This window comes from Oncorhynchus mykiss, chromosome 1 (genome assembly GCF_057628025.1).
Source record: "Oncorhynchus mykiss isolate SJ-2025 chromosome 1, ASM5762802v1, whole genome shotgun sequence".
Lineage (NCBI taxonomy): Eukaryota > Metazoa > Chordata > Actinopteri > Salmoniformes > Salmonidae > Oncorhynchus > Oncorhynchus mykiss.
The window spans coordinates 46,436,719-46,460,171 of record NC_143022.1 but is presented as its reverse complement, the minus strand read 5'-3'; the positions used below and the strand labels follow the sequence as shown (position 1 = coordinate 46,460,171).

Sequence of the window (23,453 nt, the reverse complement as noted above, 5' to 3'; positions counted from 1 at the left end):
GTTAAACAACATTCTTCTGTGGAAATGTCATTACTTCAGCATAATGTTTCCTACAGGTTTCCTCATGGTTCTATATAGTCATGTTCTTCAGTTGTTCCAAGAATGTTAAGAGTTACTATTTCCTGGTTGGTACTGGAAGCCATTTTAGGTTTCAGACAATTGGCCTGGTTTTAGAGGAGTACCTTGCCAGCAAGTTAACTTAGCTTGCTACTTTTTTAATCAAAGGAATTAGCTAAGTACTTAGATTTTTCAGAGCAAGAAGGGATTTACTTTGATGAATCCATTATGAATCCTGATTGATTATTTCAAGCTGCTCCTGATCGGTGACTCTGACATTGGAAAGTCATGTCTTCTACTTCGATTCGCAGATGACACATGCACAATCGGAGTAATACGAACTACAGAATTAGACAGAAACACCATTCAACTTCAAATCTGGGACACAGCTGGGCAGGAGAGGTTTCGCACTATCACATCCAGCTACTACAGAGGAGCCAAGGGCATCATTGTAGTCTAGACCAGGAATCCTTCAACAATGTCAAGCAGTGGCTATGCCAGTGAAAATGTCAACAAGGTGGGGAACAAGTGTGACTTAACCACAAAGAAAGTGGAGGAGTTTGCAGACTCCCTGGGCATCCTGTTCTTGGAAACGAGTGCCAAGAGCGCCACCAATGTGGAGCAGGCCTTCATGACCATGGCTGCTGAGATCAAGAAGAGGATGGGCCACGTACTCAAGATCCAGAGTACGCCTGTCAAACCTGCCTCGGGGGGCTGCAGCTGAGAGAGAACCCCACCAACACCTCTACCACCACCTCAAGCACCCGCCTCTGGCCTGTCAGCCCCCTCCACTTGGCCCTATTCGCCAGCATGCCCCACCTACCTAGACTAACAGAAACCGAGAGGGTGGAAAGTCTGAAAGATTGTGTGTGAGGGGAAACAAAATGAAGTTGCCTGAATTTGCACTGCAGCCGCACTACCCAAAAAATAAATCATTATCTCCCCTCCCTTATTGCTCTGGTAATTGATGATTAGTACTTCTGTCTAGGCCATCTGTTTGCAGTCAGATCGACTGCTCCTCACTGGTCCCCTCCTAGAGGCTTTACCCCACACCCTTCCCTGGACCTCCTCAGAGACAACTGATTTTGTTTGCTCTCTCATGCCCGCACTTAAATGCCCCCTCTGTGTACAGGTTTATGAGAATGTGTGTGTGTATCTCACTGCATTCCAACTTCAGGGTTGGTCTTTGTGGTCAAATTCAATTATGTTTTCTTTTCTTCTGTCCCTCTTTTTTTCTCTTTGCTTTCCTTTCCTGTTGGTTTCATATAATATTTTTATCGGCATGTCTCTTTAAGGTGTTTATTCGCTCATATGTGTCAGCCAACTGCACAAGTCTCAGTCTTGCAAAAAAGGACTGAAAAATATATATACAGTACCAGTGGGAATTTCAGTATTTCAGCATAACGTTTCCTACAGGTTTCCTCATGGTTCTATTTCAAGTCATGTTTTGAAATTGTTCAGAGTACACAAACAAAACTTTTGTAACTTTTTCAGAGAAAGTTAAACATATACATTCAATTCTCAGCATCAACAAAACTCTCTATCCTCTATCTTGTTAAGTGGGTTCAGGTGTGTTGCCCACTAATTGGCCACACCTGATCTTAATGAGCGCTTGTTTCCTTTGAAATGGGGTCTGTTTGAATAGACTAAAATGAACAGATTTGTATGCATAAAAACATGGCATGCAAGCTCCATCCTGGACTAATTCCCTAGATAGAGAATGAACGATTAGTGTTTCTATGATTAATGCCTAAGTAAATTAATATAAATGTTTTCGGTGCTTGGAGTTCTAAAAAATGTAACTGAGTGGTCTTACTGCTGGCAATGTAATAAGAATCCTCCCATAAAGGCCATAAATCATGCGCTATGATTATAGTCAGAGTATGCAATGTAGGTCAAGTCACCAAAAGCGCAAACATTTGGTATGCATGGAAAGGATACACAACCTGATGGTCATTGTAAAGCAATGCATTTCCTTCTCCATCCACATTACCTTGTTTGCATCCTTCACATGCGCCGTTGAATGGCATTCAATGAATGGGGATGGCCGACGTATTACGAGCTCCTGGACAATTGTGCTAGTTTGTGTGGTTTATTTTTTGCGCAATTGTAATATATATATATTTTTTTACATAATGTTTGCGCCATCGTTTCAAAAGAGCCTCTGGACATCAGAACACCGATTACTCTCCTCGAACTGGATAAGGAGTTTTTCTTTAATGAGTCGGACGCAAATGATATACTGCTCCTCCAGGACAAGGTACAAATCGCTGTCATTCGTATGAAGAGGAGACGCAGTTACCGAGGTCGAAGAGCCTGGTGCTTGGCAAGACCGCGTCGGTGAGTGGATAATCCGCCTTTACCCCCGTTCTACTGGTGAACGTGAGAATAAACTGGATGAGCTCCTTTTGAGATCATCCTATCAATGGGACATTAATAACTGTAATATCCTATGTTTCACCGAGTCGTGGCTGAACAAGGACATAGATAATATACAGTTAGGTGTGTTTTCCATGCATCGGCAAGACCGAACAGCAGCCTCCGGTTAGACCGGAGGGGTGGTGTGTGTCTTTGTCAATAACAGCTGGTGGGCGATCTCTAATATATAAGAAGTCTTAAGGTTTTGCTTGCTGGAGTTAGAGTATTTCATGATAAGCTGTCGACCACACTATTTACCAAGAGTTCATCTATATTCTTCGTAGCTGTCTATTTACCACCATAAACCAATACCGCACTCCACAAGCTGTATAAGGCCATAAGGAAACAAGGAAATGCTCATCCAGTGGCGGCGCTCCTAGTGGCCGGGGACTTTACTGCAGGAAAAGTCGAATCCGTTTTACCAGCATGTCACATGTGCAACGACAGGAAGAAAAATGCAATAAGTGCAATGCCGACACCATCCCCACAGTGACTGTACTTACATATCCCAACCAGAAGTCATGGATTACAGGCAACATTTTCACTGAGCTAAAGGCTAGAGCTGCCACTTTCAAGGAGCAGGACACTAATCTGGACAATTATAAGAAATCCCGCTATGCCCTCCGACGAACCATGAAACAGGCAAAGTGTCAATACAGGACTAAGATCGAAATCTACTACACCAACTGACACTAGTCAGATTTGGCAGGGCTTGCAAATTATCACAGATTACAAAGGGAAACTCAGCTGCGAGCTGCCCAGTGACGCAAGCCGACCAGATGAGCTAAATGCCTTCTATGCTCGCTTCAATGCAGGCAACACTGAACCATACATGAGAGCACCAGCTGTTCCAGACGGCAGTGTGATCACGCTCTCTGTAGCTGATATGAGTAAGCCCTTTAAACAGGTTAACATTCACAAAGCCACAGGGCCAGATGGATTACCGAGACACGTACTCCGAGCATGCGTTAACCAGCTGGAAAGTGTCTTCACTGACATTTTCAACCTCCTGACCCAGTCTGTAATACCTACATGTTTCAAGCAGACCACCATAGTCCCTGTTAGGGATGGGTATTAATACTCTTACCGATACTAAAATTAAGAACAGAATTAACATTGCTTTATTTTATGAAATGTAAAATAAATCAAATTTACAGCAAAAGAAACAGCAATGTTTTGAACAAATCACTATAGACTAATGTTGTGATGATGGAAATGTAAAACAAATTTAAATAACATTTCCTGCTAAATAAAATAGTTGTGTAGAGCAAAACGGGTGGGGCATGCACGTAGGCTGCAAAAGGTCTAGCAGTTCTTCTGGAGAAAGATCAACATATTTGCCTTCTCTGCCAGAAGTCGGGACCTCTCCTGGCTTATTGTGTTCCCTGCAGTCAAATACCCTCTCGCTAGGGGTGGAGGGTTGAGCACAGAGGTAGCTTGTTGCAATGTTTGAGGGGCACTCTTCTCCCACATCACAGGATCTTTAGCCATGGGGATGGGAGGCAGGCCTTTATAGAGCTCGACCTCTGGGTCAACACACTCGCTAAGGGTGAGGGACGAGGTGTCCTGTTGGATCGTCAACCTCAACTCCCTGTCCTCTTCTGAGAACAGCTCTTCCAAGGCACTCCTTGTCTTGTACAATGGAGGGACTGTCTCCTCCATTTCCTCTCCTTCAGACTCCTCCTCCTGCTACTGGTGCGCTGTGTCTGTCTGCTCCAGCTCCTCTGACAGCCCTGGTGTTGCTCCTGTTACATTGGCCGCAACAGTTGCTTTCCTCAGCTTGTCCCAGGTGGTGTCACTCACCGGCCTCTCTATAAATCTGGGTCCGTTGTGGCCTCATGCAGGATGGCTTGAATGTCCTCATCCTGATAGCGCTCAGAGGTTCTCCCACACCTTCTCTTTGATGGTTGCCACAAACGTATCTTCATGCTTCACAGTGAAGTGTTCTTCCAGTTTGTGGAGGACGGGTATGATCTGTCCACAGTGGCATTCTTTTCACATGACACAGTGTGGATGTACGTATAAAGGATTCTCATGAGCTGGACAAACTCCTCAGCCTTATGGAAGTCCTTGTCCTTCAGACGGTCCAGGTTGTCCTTGGTCATTGCTTTTCGCAGTTGTGGGTCCAAGGCTGCTGCTTGGATCGCTGGACACTGATCCATGAATCTCTCTATCATTAGAGTTCTATCTGATATTGACATCAAGGATGAGTGAGTGATGCGGAACGCCTGAAACAACAACAACAACCCATTACAGCACACTTGAATATTGAATTAGATTGTTAATTGTGGGAATTTCTAAATAATACTTTATAGATTAAACTGGCTTCTTACCAAGGAGCTTCTGCTTTTCCTTCAAGACTGTTTTGGACATCAAGGATCTCTTGAACCACACGACTACTGCTCTAATTCGGGCTGCCCATTTATGAATGGAAGTAATTTTGTAGATTTTCTGCGCTGCCAGATTCAATGTGGTAGGGCACCACAATGCCTATTCCCCCTCAGGAGGCTGAAAATATTTGGCATGGGATCTCAGATCTTCAAATTTCTGCAGCTGCACCATCGAGAGCCATGGTTGGCTTAACCTGTTGCATTACCTCATGGTATGGCAACCGCTTGGCATTCGACCGCAAGGCGATACAGAGGGTAGTGCGTACGGCCCAATACTTCACTGGGGCCGAGCTTCCTGCCATGCAGGACTTCTATACCAGGCTGGTATAGGCCTGAAAATTGTCAGAAAGGCCCTGAAAATTGTCCGACTCCAGTGAGACTGTTCTCACTGCTACAGGTACTCTGCATTATTGGTTAAGGGCTCACGAGTAAGCATTTCATGGTAAGGTCTTCCTACACCTGTTGTATTCGACGCATGTGGCATTTGATTTCATCACTCACTCGTTTACAATAGGAAAAGTGAATGGGAAAATAAGTTTGAAGTTTCTTCACCTGTCTGTGTCTTATTTCAATTAACAAACGTGATAACTTGAAAGGCCTGAGTACTATATTTACTATATAAAGAGGCTTGAAAATACTTTCAACGATTTTTGCCCAGTTACTCACTATCCAATCCAGACGCAACTGGTTTCAAGTGGTCTTGTGATCTGCTACTGCTATCTAGTGGACGAACTGGGAATCAGACAGGGGATATTTACGTCAATGGATAGGTAGACTTCAGCTTTCTCATCATATGTATATCCTTTCTGTAAGAGAAAAAAAATTCCTGTAAGACAAAGTATTACGTTGCACAAGCCCTGCACTTTTAAAATGGAAAGACCTTTATCAGAATTCCACAATTACCTTTCTAACAGTACTAATCATGTGTTTGTAGGACTTATGAGTTTATGACTTTGAGGACAGTATACAATATTATACATTGTTTAGAAAATGCCACCAGAGGGTGTCAGAGTTGAACAGTTTAACCTAAAATAAGCTAGATGTGTTAACATTAACATTCCCAGAACAGGCAAAGTTTTCACTTCTGTTCAGAACATTAAAAAAAGTTCAGTTTAGGGCCTCCCGAGTGGCGCAGCGGTCTAAGGCACTGCATCGTAGTGCTAGAGGCATCACTACAGACCCAGGTTTGTTCCCAGGCTGTGTCCCATAGGGCAGTGCACAATTGGCCCAGCGCTGTCCGGGTTAGAGGAGGGTTTGGCCAGGGGGGCTTTACTTGGCTCATTGCGCTCTAGCGACTCCTTGTGGCAGGCTGGGCGCCTGCAGGCTGACACCGGTCATCAGTTGAACAGTGTTTCCTTCAACATATTGGTGCGGCTGCTTCCAGGTTAAGCAGGCAGGTGTTAAGAAGCAGTTTGGTGAGTCATGTTTTGGAGGACGCACCACTCGACCTTCGCCTCCAAGCCGATTGGGGAATTGCAGCGATGAGACAAGATCAAAATTAGGGAGAAAAAGGGGGTAAAATACCAACAATAAAAAAACATTTTGTTTTTACCAGTTAGGAAACTTATGGCGTCCTTCCCACAACCAACATGAAACCAAAAACTTATGTTCCAAGGTACCAAATGTGATTGCTGGGTCACTGTTCAATGGACTGTTGCCTCCTTAGAGAGTCCATCTTACTCCCACTGTCTGGGAGTACACAGATAAACATCCTGAGAAGATTGGTCATTATTCCCCAACTACATCATCTCACCTCGGTGAGACCAAGACCAACAAAAGTAACTTCGATTTTGAAAAAGTAATTGATCACTCTGAACTACATGAGCACTGAGCAGACGTTAGTGTGCTGCAACATTGAATTTGTAATGCATGTGTTCAAAACAATATCAGGCTGTTCAAGATTACAATGGACCAGTGACTGTGGTTAGTATTTGGCTAGGAGTAGTGAATGATTCATTATCCTAACCATAAGGACTTTCATATCATTTTTGGAGGTATTGTTGTAGGGCAGTATCCTGGATCAAACAGCAGCCATTTGTTGTAATTTGATGTCTCATAACTTTCTATATTAGTGCATTGATTCCAAAAAATATCTATGGGAAAATGCATGTGTTTATCTATAACAGGCTGTCAAGTGGGACAAATACTTTACTTGTGAATCTGTTGATTCACTTCTGAACTGGTTGGGAAAGCCAAGCTTTAGCAAGATGTAATTGTCTAATTTTACTTGTACAGAAACGGTCTTTGAGTAATGTGTTCTGTGTGTAATCGCTGCAGGGGGTGAATGTGTGACAAAGATGAGCATTGAAATCCCATTCAGTTTTGGGTAAAGTACAGAATCAAAACTGCATCCTCCATCTCTGTAAGGGGGGTTCAGATAACATACACATGTTGTATGTCCATGGACTTTCAGAGAGAATGAGACTAAAGTTTTGCATAAAGTATAAGCTGGCAGTGAACCAACAAGTTCTCCTGGGAGGTTTTAAGGCTCCGAGAACAGAAATTACAGGTTATTTTAATGTAACTAAAATAAACATTTGAGAACATTCTCTAAATGTTGTGAACATTTTGTTATGGTCATTATTGAACATTTTCTTAACTGTTCTTAGTGTTGAGGTTTTTCAATAACTTAACTTTCACTGAATTGAATTAGGCAAGTCAGTTAAGAACAAATTCTTATTTTCAATGATGGCCTAAGAACAGGGGTAGAACAGCTCAGGGATTTGATCTTGCAACCTTTCGGTTACAAGTCCACCGCTCTAACCACTAGGCTACCTGCCGCCCCACTGAATGTTTCAGTAAGACTTTGAATAGCACCTCCAGAGCACCTTTGCTCTGATAAGCTGGCTTTGTTTTCTTGGAAATGGATCATACGGTATAAATTGCCTTACATGACATGTGAATTGAAGCCCAAATTTAAAAAAATCTCTGAGCCGGACCACATACCCTCTCGGCAATGTCTATGCCCTTAAACGGGGGCTGAATTTCCTGATTTAGCCACGGTTTCAATTCTCCCCATTAGGAAATGTGACTGAATGAGATTTTGGCCTTGGAGGCGTGCTTTGATGTGGGTGTCGTTTGTGCGTGTTCAAACGTGGGAAGCGTTTGTACTTTCACTCTGCCAAAACAGTACACAGTTACAGTACAGTCACTCACCCTTCAAGATAACTTGAAATAGTCTAACCAGGTCTAGTGTCTGGAAATAGCCTAGCCTGGACTAGCTAGCAAGCTAGACAACTTATTTTGGCAATTAGCTTCAGCCAGCCAGTGTGCGACCGTGGCAAAGTCGGTTTGACTTCGGACTGTGGGGCTAGTGGTGACCGTCAATACATTACACAATGTAAATTGATTATGTCTCATTAAAGCTGCAATATGTAACATTTTGGCTGACCCAAAATATGTCTAAGAAGCAGTAGACCTCTTCTACGTGCGCTATTTCTATGCTTCAAGTTCTTAAGTTCAGTTTACTACTTTTACGGTTTTGTACACCAGATTCAAACAGCTGAAAATACAATATGTTTTATGGGAAATATATTTCACAGCGGTTTAGATGGCACAATGATTCTCTACACTATACTTGTTTGTTTTGTCAAAATTAAATTAGGTGAATTATTCAAATTTTAGCAAATGTTGGAGAGATTTCTGCATAGTGCATCTTTATATGCTTTCGCTATGCGTATATGCATTTGTAGATGGTTTGAGGTTAAGTCATTGAAATTTGGAGCTATGGACATTTTATTACCATGTAGATTGTGTCATTTTACTGATGGTCCCTAACAAGCCCTATAAGTATATCAAATATACTTTTATATTGACAAGATGGTCAACTGACCATTAACAATGGAAATGCATGTCCTCAAAGATGGAAGGCAGGCGAGGAGGCGAGCTCAAGTGAGACCATTCTACCTAATGAGTGGGCAGATACGCGTGTGAACAACAGGCATAACTCCGATATAAAGTCGTTGTTGTTTTTTCAAAGTTGCTGAAATGATACGTGTCCACGTACAGTACCAGTCAAGTCTGGACACCTACTCATTCAAGAGAATGCCAAGAGTGTGCAAAGCTGTCATTTTAAAAAAATGTTTATGTTATTTCACCAGGTAGAACAAGTTCTCATTTACAACTGCGACCCACTCATCAAGTGGCTACGTTGAACTTTTTTGTTGTTGGTTACTACATGATTCCATATGTGTTATTTCATAGTTTTGATATCTTCACTATTCTTTTAAAATGTAGAATACAGTAAAAATAAATAAAAACCCTCAAATGAGTAGGTTTGTCCAAACTCTGGACTGGTACGAGATAGATATATGGTCACATGATCTCGATTGTCAGGGCTTTGAGCAGGCCTACACCTTGCCATCTACTGGACAGGTTGTGGTACTACTTCTACACTGTCATAGGGAAACAGAAATGAGTTAACTGAATAAAAAGGTACAAGGATAAATTACCTTTATATCACGAAGTACACACATTTGACACTTCTCAATATAACTGACCACATACAATGCAATCAATTTAACATAATGAACCTATGGCTTTCAGACATAAGAACATTTGAAATGCCTTGCTTGTAGTGCCTTTCACCTTTGTAAATCCACCCTTCTGCCTGCCTGCTCAAGATTATCCATATTTTCATAAAAACCAACATCAAAACAATCCTAAATCACCTTCTGAAAAACGTAAAAGACATTTAATCCTGATTTTAAAGTCTTACTTTTCACTTAATTTTTACTTAAAGTCTTAATCTTACTTAGTCTCCTTTTCACTTCATTTCTCATGATTTACTTAAAAGGCCAGGTGCAGTGAAACTTGACTTTCCTGTGTTTTATGAAGTTGGAATAATACTGTGAAATTTTGAAAATGATAATGCCCTTTTAGTGCAAGAGCCTGTTTTGTTGGGATTGAGTTAAATTAAGCGTGCCAAACCTCTGCCAATAACATTCCCCACTCAGATGTTTGTGTGTTTTTTTTAACCATTTTAATTTAAAACAATCACAGTACGGTACTTAATTGTAACCCAGAAATTGATGTTAAGATAAAAACGGCTGCATTGGACCTTTTAAGGGGAGAGATGAGCATTCACCGCCATCTAGTGGAGTTGTTGGGAACTTTAATTATTCATATTTACCACAACTCAAACAAGTCTGTCTGCCTGTCTATTCAGATGTATGCATTGGGGATCAACAATGAGCAAATGAACCCTTGAAATCCCAAGTCTATTTTTCTGGGTTTTAAAGTCAATAGGAGACCATCTTAAAGTCACACTCCAGTCCCCTTTTCACCTGATTTACTTAAGGCACATCTCAATAGGTGGTCCAGGTATCCTCATGACATGAGGGGTGGGCCTTTCCTCTTTTGTTCTCTATTCCTCCTCTATAGACGGGATGGCTGACATCACCAACAAGATGCACAGGCTTTGATGGGTCTGGAAGCTATGCTTTGTTATGATTCTAAATGGTCAGATAGCTAGCAACAATGACAAGAAGCTGCCATGTGGGGAATTGTAGGTAGCTCGTTTCAGTTCTCTTGTTCTTGGATCCATGCATCTTGTTTTGAGGTCTTTTGATTCCATGTCAATGCTAATATGTCATTCGCTAGATAAACTACTAACAATGTATGAGAGAAGTGCTCATTGTGCAAATTAATTTGTTTTCAATAAACATTGAGATTAAATATAATTGACATGTCAACCACTTCTGTTTTGCCCCATAGTTTTGTTGCTAAACCAACACGTCTATTGTTCACGCAAGCAAAGGAGGACGCCGAAGGCAGAGGGCACCATCAGACCAACTCCTTGAATGGCCTACTACTTGAAGTTTGCAGTCTACAAATACACTATTTTGCTCAAAACATTTTGTTGTTACCATGAATTGTGTGTACATTACTGTATTTATATGTGTAATGTTTTCAACAGGGAAAAGTAAAACAAAAATAGCTGGAGTGCATCTTTAAAGGTGAGATTAGATTCCCGAATCCCTATCCAGAGGATCAGAACAAAACATCTCAGTTTTGAAATACCCAATTGAGATTTAATCTGATCAGAACTTTTGAAAAACTGTTCCCAAGGCCAAGTTTTACAAAAACTTTTCTGAATGGATTTCAACAATCGGATTGGAATAAATCTTAGAATTTGGTATAAAAAATAAAAAGGATTCAAATCCTTCGGCATTCGGATTTGGTCATCCAATTTGACTTTTAAAATCAGGATTAAATGTTTTTGCGTTTTCAAAACTCAAAAAAGGTAGTGATTACAATAGTTCCAAATCTTGATACCACTAGAAGGGTGGGTTTATACTGAACAAACATAAAAAGCTACAATTTCAGGTTTGAGTTAGTTCATATAAGGAAATCAGTCAATTGAGAAATTAATTAGGCCCTAATCTATGGATTTCACATGAATGGGAATACAGATCTCTTAAAAGGTTGGGGCATGGATCAGAAAACCAGTCAGTATCTGGTGTGCTGAGTATACAGGCCATGGAAGAACTGGGACATTTTCAGCATCCAGGAATTGTGTACAGATCCTTGCGACATGGGGCCGTGCATTATCATGCTGAAACATGAGATGATGGTGTATGAATGGCACGACAATGGGCGTCAGGATCTCGTCACGGTGTCTCTGTGCGTTCAAATTGCCATCGATAAAATGCAATTGTGTTTGTTGTCCGTAGCTTATGCCTGCCCATAACACCGCCATTACTGTTTTTATTTATTTAACCGTCACAACAATGACATCTGCAAACCGCTCGCCCACACACGACTCCATACACATGGTCTGCGTTTGTGAGGCTGGTTGGACGAACTGCCAAATTCTCTAGAAACGGAGGAGGCTTATGGCAGAGAAATAAATGAACATTAAATTCTCTGGCAACAGCTCTGGTGGTGGGGGGGCATCTTAAGTAGAAATAGAATAGAACCGGCATTATATTTTTGCTCTATTATAGTGGCCACTATAGCAGACATCGATCAAGTAACATTGATCAAAAATAACATTCACTGAGTAGAAAAATGTAATAACCCCCCCTCTCACACACACACACACACACACACACACACACACGTGTTACTGTCAAGTTCAACACGACAAAAGCAAAATCTTTGAGCTGCACTGCACATTATTCCTGTGGACATCTGTTCTACAATGTGTCAGCAGAGCATACCTTTTGTTGGCATAATTTAACTCTTTCAGGCAGAGAGTATACCTGGCATACCCCTTTTTATCCACTGTATTAAAAAATGAGGGAAAGTGTGGTGTTCCTTTCACCTCTATAGTGGCATCTAGTTTAAGCCAGGCCCAGCTCCACTTAACAGTTTAACAAGTAACGCCTCATTTTCACCTAATTCTCTCATTCTGAAAATTACCACATACCGTGGAGGGAAAACATTCATTCACAGATACAGTGCCTTGCGAAAGTATTCGGCCCCCTTGAACTTTGCGACCTTTTGCCACATTTCAGGCTTCAAACATAAAGATATAAAACTGTATTTTTTTGTGAAGAATCAACAACAAGTGGGACACAATCATGAAGTGGAACGACATTTATTGGATATTTCAAACTTTTTTAACAAATCAAAAACTGAAAAATTGGGCGTGCAAAATTATTCAGCCCCCTTAAGTTAATACTTTGTAGCGACACCTTTTGCTGCGATTACAGCTGTAAGTCGCTTGGGGTATGTCTCTATCAGTTTTGCACATCGAGAGACTGAAATTTTTTCCCATTCCTCCTTGCAAAACAGCTCGAGCTCAGTGAGGTTGGATGGAGAGCATTTGTGAACAGCAGTTTTCAGTTCTTTCCACAGATTCTCGATTGGATTCAGGTCTGGACTTTGACTTGGCCATTCTAACACCTGGATATGTTTATTTTTGAACCATTCCATTGTAGATTTTGCTTTATGTTTTGGATCATTGTCTTTTTGGAAGACAAATCTCCGTCCCAGTCTCAGGTCTTTTGCAGACTCCATCAGCTTTTCTTCCAGAATGGTCCTGTATTTGGCTCCATCCATCTTCCCATCAATTTTAACCATCTTCCCTGTCCCTGCTGAAGAAAAGCAGGCCCAAACCATGATGCTGCCACCACCATGTTTGACAGTGGGGATGGTGTGTTCAGCTGTGTTGCTTTTACGCCAAACATAACGTTTTGCATTGTTGCCAAAAAGTTCAATTTTGGTTTCATCTGACCAGAGCACCTTCTTCCACATGTTTGGTGTGTCTCCCAGGTGGCTTGTGGCAAACTTTAAATGACACTTTTTATGGATATCTTTAAGAAATGTCTTTCTTCTTGCCACTCTTCCATAAAGGCCAGATTTGTGCAATATACGACTGAGTGATCATGGGCCTCTTGGCTGCATCTCTGATCAGTCTTCTCCTTGTATGAGCTGAAAGTTTAGAGGGACGGCCAGGTCTTGGTAGATTTGCAGTGGTCTGATAATCCTTCCATTTCAATATTATCGCTTGCACAGTGCTCCTTGGGATGTTTAAAGCTTGGGAAATCTTTTTGTATCCAAATCCGGCTTTAAACTTCTTCACAACAGTATCTCGGACCTGCCTGGTGTGTTCCTTGTTCTTCATGATGCTCTCTGCGCTTTTAACGGACCTCTGAGACTATCACAGTGCAGGTGCATTTATACGGAGACTTGATTACACACAGGTGGATTATATTTATCATCATTAGTCATTTAGGTCAACATTGGATCATTCAGAGATCCTCACTGAACTTCTGGAGAGTTTGCTGCACTGAAAGTAAAGGGGCTGAATAATTTTGCACGACCAATTTTTCAGATTTTGATTTGTTAAAAAAGTTTGAAATATCCAATAAATGTCGTTCCACTTCATGATTGTGTCCCACTTGTTGTTGATTCTTCACAAAAAAATACAGTTTTATATCTTTATGTTTGAAGCCTGAAATGTGGCAAAAGGTCGCAAAGTTCAAGGGGGCCGAATACTTTCGCAAGGCACTGTAGTTGTTAGTTCGTTAACATTTCATTGAAATTGCCAGGTTCCAGTAAGCGTTATAACTTAAGGAACGGCAAGGAGTCGTATAACGTTACCAGTTCATACTATAGCGAATTGGTTGGGTTACTAACGTTAGTTCATCTGATGTTTTAACGTTAGCTGTCTGACTTCATTAGCCAGCTAACTTTCACACCATAAACTCAATGATTTGATCAGTTAAGTTGGCTAATGTTGCGCAACATTTATCTGGCTAGCAAACGGATAATTCGATCCAGCCAGCAAGATACCTAACAATAACTGTTAACGTTACTTGTTCCACCACACTTTCTCCCTCACCTCAAACTTTACAAATGCCAGTTGTTTTTCGGATACAGGTCATTAAGTACGCTTCATCACCTCACCCCGTCTCCGTGGTCAGGCTTCTCACCTACCTCTTCGTTCTCGTTCAGGGGACCCGCTGCTGTAAACGAACTGGTAAACTAGTTATTAGTCTTTGAGACACCCCAATAAACTGTCTTTCCAGAGCGTGCGCTGATGCTGTAACTAGCAAGTTGACTGTCTTTTCTCCTCAGTCGCATTCTGTTGTGAACGGTTGGCTGAGCCTTAGAAACAGACAGCATTGCTCCAAACGCGCATCACTCGTTCGCATTCAGTCATCCAAAGCCCTCCGGCATTCGGAGCCTCTTTACTGTGTTGCCACCATGCTCGATGCTAGGAACAAGGACCGCTACTTAAATGCAAACAAGAAACAGGGTTTGCTTGAAATGTTAGACAGCTGGACAAGATGGAAACGGTCACAGTTACAGGGCGCACGGAGGAAGAGAGGCCACGGACAGACAAGAGCTGAATCTTCACTGCTTCACGAAACAGCAAGTAAGTGAAACATGTTTTGATTACCAGTAAAACAATGGGAACATATGTAAATGCCAACAAAATAATGTTTTGGTGTGTGTGTGTGTCAACTATTTAACTCTACTAGAATGCTTAAAAGGCCTCTACAATATCTGATTTGTTCTTGTGAATCCAAACACTGGACCCACAGATCAATCACCAGCCATAAAAGCATGACTGACATCACCTGCTGTTTACAGACGCATGCATAGTAGACTATAGGAGCTGATGAAAAGAAAGAGGTCAAATTATTATACATGGTCCACTTTATTTTATACGTTTCACTTGATAACACAAGGTCAGTCTGTCTACAGAAGGCCTGGTCAGGAAGCAGGTATGGTAGCAATAAGAACAAGTAAATGACAACAGTTCAAAAGAGAAAAAAAGGGGTGCAGAGCAGTCAGTTGGGGGGAAAAAACTGTCTGTAGAGAAGAGAGAAATGAGAAGGGAAGGGTGGAGGAGAGTTCAGGGGCCAAGAGAGATATATTTAACACTGTTCAACAAGCAGTACTTGAATTCAGGGGAGGGAGTGTCCAGTTGTTTAGCTTTGTGGAACAAGAGCCTAAAACAAGAGTCGGAAGAACATGTCCATCGTACAGGTCTTTTGGGGAAACTGTGGAATATGGGCCTGCCAAGTAACATCAAGCAGTTTAAATAGTGAGAACAAAGATGGTGTTCATTATTTAAAAAACTAAACATAACATGCAAGCGGTTTCCCCTGACCTAATATCAAGCGTTGATCGTCCTCCTGTCAAAATAAGGTAGTGTCACTTCTTACAACAGGATTGGGTGGGCCTAAACAAATTGTCCATGCATCTGGAGAAATCACGGTTAAATACAAATGTATGGGCAGTGTGTGTGTGTGTGTGTGTATGCAACTCAACACTTCCAGCACCTGAACAAAAGAAATACTGTTTAAAAAATAAAAATCGGAATTGATGTCCTTTATTCCTATAGAACGCTCAATGGCTAAAAAATGTATTAGCACAAGGGTGCTCCTAAACAAGAGATGAGCCGTCTTCATTCAGTTTGGTTCCTTTAAGTTACCGGTTGGGGTGTTTTGCGTCGCCATGTGTGGGTATGCGTGGGAGAAGGCTTGACTCAGTGCCCTGCCTCAGGGGTCAAAGATGGTCCCAATGCATCACAGCATCAGCTTCCGGTCTGGGTGGTCAGCGCGGCCTGAGCGCTGGTGGCGTACCTCCAGGTGTTTGCTCTGGACACGGTCAAAGTGCTGCAGCAGGTCATTGTAGTCCATGTGGGTGTAGGCCGGACGCTTGGTGCCAACAGGCTTTGACTCAATGTACTTTGACTCATCCCTGCAACATAAAAACATGCTTCCAGATAAATTATAACAATACATATGCATGGGGCACATCCGATGAGAAGTGTTAGGATGAATATTGTAATGGCCATGGTAATAGAATTCTGCACACCGTGGGCACACCACAATAACACAGTGTTTAGTTCTACTCACACTGTCCTCATAAGCTCTGGGTTAGGCACACAGCGCAGGCGGTGGGAGAGCAGCTGGAAGGCCTGGCTCTGGGGCAGCAACATCAGCAGGCCGTACAGGGCCTTGATCAGGTATGGGTTGTTCTCCACATCCAGCAGTTGGAGACGCAAGTCTATAAAAACAAACCGTTGAGAGACCGGTTGGTTGGCTAGTGTGTGTGTTTGTAGTGCGGCTGAATCCCAAATCAGTACCTTCCCCTTCCATTTGCACATTCATGCACACATCTGCCATATGCACCAGTGTCCCAAAGCTGAGGGAGTGAAAATTGAGGGTGTAGGGGTTAATTACACCTTCCGATAGCAACTCAGCCTAGCCAGCAAGGCTGCAGGCTCCAGGGCAAAGTGCTTTCCCGATACACACAGCGATATGTTTGGAGAGGTGTGTTACGTCTGAGGCTTGACACATGTAACAACAAATACTGCCCAAATTAAATGTTTTAACTGTTACTGAGGTTTTATCTTGTAAAACAGAGGGAATTTGATCATTTGAACTTCATGCTTGTTTTATTATTGACATGTGGAACATGAATTGCATCATTTTTCACAAGTGTGTCCCAAAGTTGAAGGGTTGATCCCCCTCGCAACTCTTAAGTCGACCTCAAAAGTTCCATCAGAAACACATGAAAACAGAGGGCCATCCGTTTGAGTTGGTAGGGGCGAGTGGGTGGTTTGGGATCGACTGTGTGTGTTCTGATCCAATATTGAGCTGTGGGACTCACAGGTAAAGATGGGGCTCTCGATCAACTGTACCAGCTTGTCAACTTCCATGAGGAAGTCTACAGTCACCTCCAAATCACCGCTAAATGGCTAACATTAAGGAAATATGGTATGCCATAATATACCAATAGGAATACACTACGAGGTGCAACAATGCTGATATGCTAAATGTATATCAAAGACAACCAGAAAGGATACAACTTTTGGATGAGGTCATAGGCATGGCGGTAGTTCTGGGTCAGGAAGCAGAGAGACACGGTGGCCACAGGGTTGTGACACCAGGAACGATACAGGCAGCAGAACAGGGCACAGCTCTCCTGCAGGGGGTGCAAAACACAGTTAACATGAGGATACACACAGCAGGGAAAACTATACCTCATTGGGTCAACAGGGTTGGGTTCAATTCCATTACAATTCTGCCCGTTCAAGAAGTTAATTAAAATTCAGCACATTTTTCAAAATGCTTTCATTTTTTAAATTGGAAATTTCCTGAATTCAAATGGAATTGGTGGTCAGCCATACAGAGGAATCCCATTTCTCAGGCATTACCTGTGTGCGCAGGTCCTTGAGCTGGTTGCGCAGCTGAAAGAGCTCTGCAGAGGTGAGCAGGATGGTGTTGAGTGTCTGCACCATGGTGGATGCAAACTTCAGGTCCTCTTCTTTCAACAGGATGTCTGCCATGGAGTGGAATATGTTCTCTGCGTGCAGAAGCAGACACAGCTGCCTGGGGGGGGGGGGGGGGGGGGGGGGGGGGGGGGTGAGTGCAAGGAGAGTGAGAGGTGATGGGTAACAAACAATCCCAGGGGGGTGGAGTAGTTTGAAAAATAAACTAATCCATGGTCTCGAGATACTTGGAGTTTCAGCAACAAAAACAAAAAAAAATCACAGGAACCTGTGAGTCTATACCAATGTCGCAGGTCATTGATGCACATATGTCACTACCTGATAATGAAGGCTCCTCTGTTCTCCAGCAGCTTTCTCTCCAGGCAGAAGCGCTTCAGGAGGTTGATCATGAACTTGTAGAAGTAAGAGTTCATGCTGGGGGTGGAGGGCGACGAGTCACCTATTTTGGAACCAGGGTTACAGGACATTAGGTGGGTGAGAAATAATGCATAATTTACTTTTATGCATCATACAACTGTTCCGGAGGCATTTTCTACTCACCCACGACTGTCTGTGGGCCTGCCTTGGCCCCATCAGGAACCTGAAGCTCCAGTTTGCTGTCAGAATTATCACAGGAGCCTGAGGAATCAGTCTGTCCTGCTGGGGATGACGCAATCTCAGCCAGAACCTCCAGGTCCTTAAGAATGACCTGAGTAATAGATGGGGTGAGGTTGGTTACTTTTGTAAAAGATAGTTCAGCCAAATTACAAATTGCTTACATCGTAAGGAAACCAGTCTATGGACAAGGCAAGTCAGCAATCAATGCTTTGGTTCTTTACCTGGCCAATTGGATTTGCCACAAATGCTCAAAAGTAAGCAGTTGAAACAGTGGCCAAGTAAACAAAACCAAAAGCATGGATTGCTGTTCAACCTTGTCCATAGACTGCTTGGATTAAGTATACCTTTAACATTAGTGAGATACTCAACTGGGGGTGCATGTAGTACTCACCTCATCAGACTCATCTGAGAGGGTCTTCAGCAACATGGGGAACAGACTGTCTGTGTGCCGGAACATCTACACGTCACAAAGGCACACAAATAGACACACAGATCAGTGTGCTGATAGACATACTGTAAAACACTCCAAAGAAAGGAGCAGGATTGGTAATAAGACCCACTTTGCGAGGTGTCTTGATGTAGAGGTGGTACAGCCACTTGAGCACGGAGATGCGGGTCATCATGCCGGTGGAGGAGTCATGCAGGTGGCGGTCCAACACCTGAACTATCCCATCAAGGTCAAGGGTCACCTGTGACCGGTCAGCACTGTCCAGGAGAGAGAAAACGGGTAAGAAAGGAAGTACACAAGACAAAGTTATGGAAACACACACTCCAAAATAGGTAACAGCAGATACTAAAAAGCCACAGAGGGAAACAGAAACAATACAGAGGAAGATCAAACACTGTAGAGGCCTTTGAGGCATGGTCAGGTATAACAGAGAACAGTAGACCCACATAAATGAGACATAGGTGTGGGACTGCACGACAGAGCTGGACAATACAGCAGCTTAGCAAGTTAACATTGCTCTAGACTCTAGAGGACACAATGCACAAGCTTTCAGATATACAGCACAGCTAGGCTAGCAGGAACTATGGGAAATCTGGAGTTTATCTACAGTGCATTCGGAAAGTATTCAGACCACTTGACTTTTTCCACATTTTGCTACATTACAGCCTTATTCTAAAATTGATGAAATAGTTATTTCCCCCCCATCAATCTACACACAATACCCCATAATGACAAAGCAAAAACAGGTTAAGAAATGTTTGCACATATATAAAAAAAAAAAAAATTGTATTCAGACCCTGCACTTAGTACTTTGTTGAAGCTTACAGCCTCAAGTCTTCTTGGGTATGACGCTACAAGCTTGGCACACCTGGATTTGGAGAGTTTCTCCCATTCTTCTCTGCAGATCCTCTCAAGCTCTGTCAGGTTGGACGGGGAGCGTTGCTTCACAGCTATTTTCAGGTCTCTCCAGAGATGTTCGATCGGGTTCTGGCTGGGCTCTGGCTGGACTGGGCCACTCATGGACATTCAGACTTGTCTAGAAGCCACTCCTGCATTGTCTTGTCTGTGTGCTTAGGGTCATTGTCCTGTTGGAAAGTGAACCTTTGCCCCAGTCTGAGGTTCTGAGCGCTCTGGAGCAGGTTTTCAGCAATAATCTCTGTACTTTTCTCCGTTCATCTTTCCCTCGATCCTGACTAGCCTCCCTGTCCCTGCCACTGAATAGCAAACCCCTACAGCATGATGCTGCCACCACCATGCTTCACAGTAGGGATGGTGTGAGGTTTCCTCCAGAATTCAATCTTGTTTCTCATGGTCAGAGTCCTTTAGGTGCCTTTTGACAAACTCCAAGTGGGCTGTCATGTGCCTTTTACCAAAGGGTGGCTTCCGTCTGGCCACGCTACCATGAAGGCCTGATATCTGGAGTGCTGCAGAGATGGTTGTCCTTCTGGAAAGTTCTCCCATCTCCACAGAGGAACTCTTGAGCTCTGTCAGTGACCATCGGGTTCGTGGTCACCTCCCTGACCAAGGCCCTTCTCCCCCGATTGCCCAGTATGGCCGGACAGAACGCTCTAGGAAGTGTCTTGGTGGTTCCAAACTTCTTCCATTTAGGAATGATGGAGGCCACTGTGTTCTTAGGTACCTTCAATGCTGCAGAAATATTTTTTTGTTACCCTTCCCCAGATCTATGCCTTGACACAATCCTGTCTCTGAGCTTTACGGACAATTCCTTCAACCTCATGGCTTGGTTTTCGCTCTGTCATGCACTGTCAACTGTAGGACCTTATATAGATAGACAAGTGTGTGCCTTTTCGAAATCATGTCCAATCAATTGAATTTACCACAGGTGGACTCCAATCAAGTTGTAGAAACATCAAGGATGATCAATGGAAACAATGCACCTGAGCTCAATTTCAGGTCTCATAGCATAGGGTCTGAAAACTTATTTAAATGATATATATATATATATTTAAATGATATATATATATATATTTAAATGATATATATATTTAAATGATATATATATTTAAATGATATATATATTTAAATGATATATATATTTAAATGATATATATATTTAAATGATATATATATATATATATATAAATTATATATATATATAAATGATATATATATATAAATGATATATATATTTAAATGATATATATATTTAAATGATATATATTTATATATACATATATACATACATACATACATACATACATACATACATACATACATACATACATACATACATACATACATACATACATACATACATACATACATACATACATACATACATACATACATACATACATACATACATACATACATACATACATACATACATACATACATACATACATACATACATACATACATACATACATACATACATACATACATACATACATACATACATACATACATACATACATACATACATACATACATACATACATACATACATACATACATACATACATACATACATACATACATACATACATACATACATACATACATACATACATACATACATACATACATACATACATACATACATACATACATACATACATACATACATACATACATACATACATACATACATACATACATACATACATACATACATACATACATACATACATACATACATACATACATACATACATACATACATACATACATACATACATACATACATACATACATACATACATACATACATACATACATACATACATACATACATACATACATACATACATACATACATACATACACACACACACACACACACACACACACACACACACACACACACACACACACACACACACACACATATATAGTTGAAGTAGGAAGTTTACATACACTTAGGTTGGAGTCATTAAAACTCGTTTTTCAACCACTCCACAAATTTCTTGTTAACAAACTATAGTTTTGGCAAGTCTGTTAGGACAGCTACTTTGTGCATGACACAAGTCATTTTTCCAACAATTGTTTACAGACAGATTATTTCACCGTATCACAATTCCAGAGGTTTATATACATTAAGTTGACTGTGCCTTTAAACAGCTTGGAAAATTCTAGAAAATTATGTTATGGCTTTAGAAGCTTCTGATAAATTATGTCAATTAGCCTGAGTCAATTGGAGGTGTACCTGTGGATGTATTTCAAGGCCTACCTTCAAACTCAGTGCCTCTTTGCTTGACATCATGGGAAAATCAAAAGAAATCAGCCAAGATCTCAGAAAAAAAAGTTGTAGACCTCCACAAGTCTGGCTCATCCTTGGGAGCAATTTCCAAATGCCTGAAGGTACCACGTTTATCTGTACAAACAATAGTATGCAAGTATAAACACCATGGGACCACACAGCCGTCATACAGCTCAGGAAGGAGACACGTTCTGTCTCCTAGAGATGAACATAATTTGGTGCAAAAAGTGCAAATCAATCCCAGAACAACCACAAAGGACCTTATGAAGATGCTGGAGGAAAACCAGGTAAAAGTAGCTATATCCACAGTAAAACGATTCCTATATCGACACAACCTGAAAGGCCACTCAGCAAGGAAGAAGCCACTGCTCCAAAACTGTCATTAAAAGCCAGACTACGGTTTGCAACTGCACATGGGGACAAAGATCGTACTTTTTGTAGAAATGTCTTCTGGTCTGATGAAACAAAAATAGAACTGTTTGGCCATAATGACCGTTGCTATGTTTGGAGGAAAAAGGGGGAGGCTTGCAAGCCGAAGAACACGATCCCAACCATGAAGCACGGGGTGGCAGCATCATGTTGTGGGGGTGCTTTGCTGCAAGAGGGACTGGTGCACTTTCACAAAATAGATGGCATCATGAGGGAGGAAAATGATATGGATATATTGAAGCAACATCAAGACATCAGTCAGGAAGTTAAAGCTTGGTCGCAAATGGGTCTTCCAAATGGACAATGACCCCAAGCATACTTCCAAAGTTGTGGCAAAATGGCTTAAGGACAACAAAGTCAAGCTATTGGAGTGGCCATCACAAAGCCCTGACCTCAATCCTATAGAAAATGTGTTGGCAGAACTGAAAAAGTGTGTGCGAGCAAGGAGGCCTACAAACCTGACTCTGTTACACCAGCTATGTCAGGAGGAATGGGTCAAAATTCACCCAACTTATTGTGGGAAGCTTGTGGAAGGTTACACGAAATGTTTGACCCAAGTCAAACAATTTAAAGGCAATGCTACCAAATACTAATTGAGCGTACGTAAACTTCTGATCCACTGGGAATGGGATGAAAGAAATAAAAGCTGAAATAAAATCACAACTATTATTCTGACATTTCACATTCTTAAAATAAAGTGGTGATCCTAACTGACCTAAAACAGGGAATTGTTACTAGGATTAAATGTCAAGAAATTGTGAAAAACTAAGTTTAAATGCATTTGGCTAAATTTGTTTGCTCTTGGTCATTATGGGGTAGTGTGTGTAGATTTGATAAAGGGAAAAATACTTAAAATAAGGCTAATGTAACAAAATGTGGAGAAAGGGAAGGGGCCTGAATACTTTCCGAATGCACTGCATGTGTCCGAACTGGCTCCATGTAAATGAATGAGCAAACATTTATCGTGACAGATCCTCCTCAGTTCCCAACGTTTATCTGAGCACAGACAAACATCTTCTAGCTTCTCTGCAGGTCTGTTCGTTCATTCCACCAAACTTACGACTGCAGCTTTTCCCCAATCCCCCCCCGCCCCCTTCCAACCCTGCTGTGCCGTGGGAATTCTTCTCTCCTTCAGAAACAGAGGGACCCTTTTCTTCACAGCTAAGCATTGGTGGTTCAGTGGTAGAATTC

The 23,453-nt window shown here is 41.8% G+C and overlaps 1 protein-coding gene and 2 pseudogenes across 5 annotated transcripts in view; 1 reads left to right on the top strand and 2 right to left on the bottom strand.

The window, feature by feature from the left end:
• The first annotated feature begins 295 nt into the window (after positions 1-295).
• Positions 296-3,947, top strand: LOC149985518 (ras-related protein Rab-1A pseudogene; annotated as a pseudogene). The gene has a single exon (XR_016495329.1). The product of XR_016495329.1 is annotated as a ras-related protein Rab-1A pseudogene (transcript).
• LOC149985517 (uncharacterized) lies at positions 3,781-5,319 on the bottom strand (annotated as a pseudogene). The gene has a single exon (XR_016483290.1). The product of XR_016483290.1 is annotated as an uncharacterized LOC149985517 (transcript).
• Positions 5,320-14,960: 9,641 nt separating this feature from the next.
• The window catches only part of vac14 (vac14 homolog (S. cerevisiae)), a 30,966-nt gene continuing 22,473 nt past the window's right edge, over positions 14,961-23,453 (bottom strand). For all 3 annotated transcript variants that reach the window (XM_036978252.2, XM_036978250.2, XM_036978246.2), the window contains 9 exons: positions 18,723-18,867; positions 18,554-18,619; positions 18,106-18,253; positions 17,884-18,004; positions 17,491-17,665; positions 17,140-17,258; positions 16,944-17,023; positions 16,187-16,337; positions 14,961-16,028 (listed from right to left, as the gene is read on the bottom strand). In XM_036978252.2, the coding sequence (XP_036834147.2) occupies positions 15,854-16,028; positions 16,187-16,337; positions 16,944-17,023; positions 17,140-17,258; positions 17,491-17,665; positions 17,884-18,004; positions 18,106-18,253; positions 18,554-18,619; positions 18,723-18,867 (1,180 nt within the window). In that variant the 3' untranslated portion in view covers positions 14,961-15,853. The remainder of the gene's footprint in view (positions 16,029-16,186; positions 16,338-16,943; positions 17,024-17,139; positions 17,259-17,490; positions 17,666-17,883; positions 18,005-18,105; positions 18,254-18,553; positions 18,620-18,722; positions 18,868-23,453) is intronic.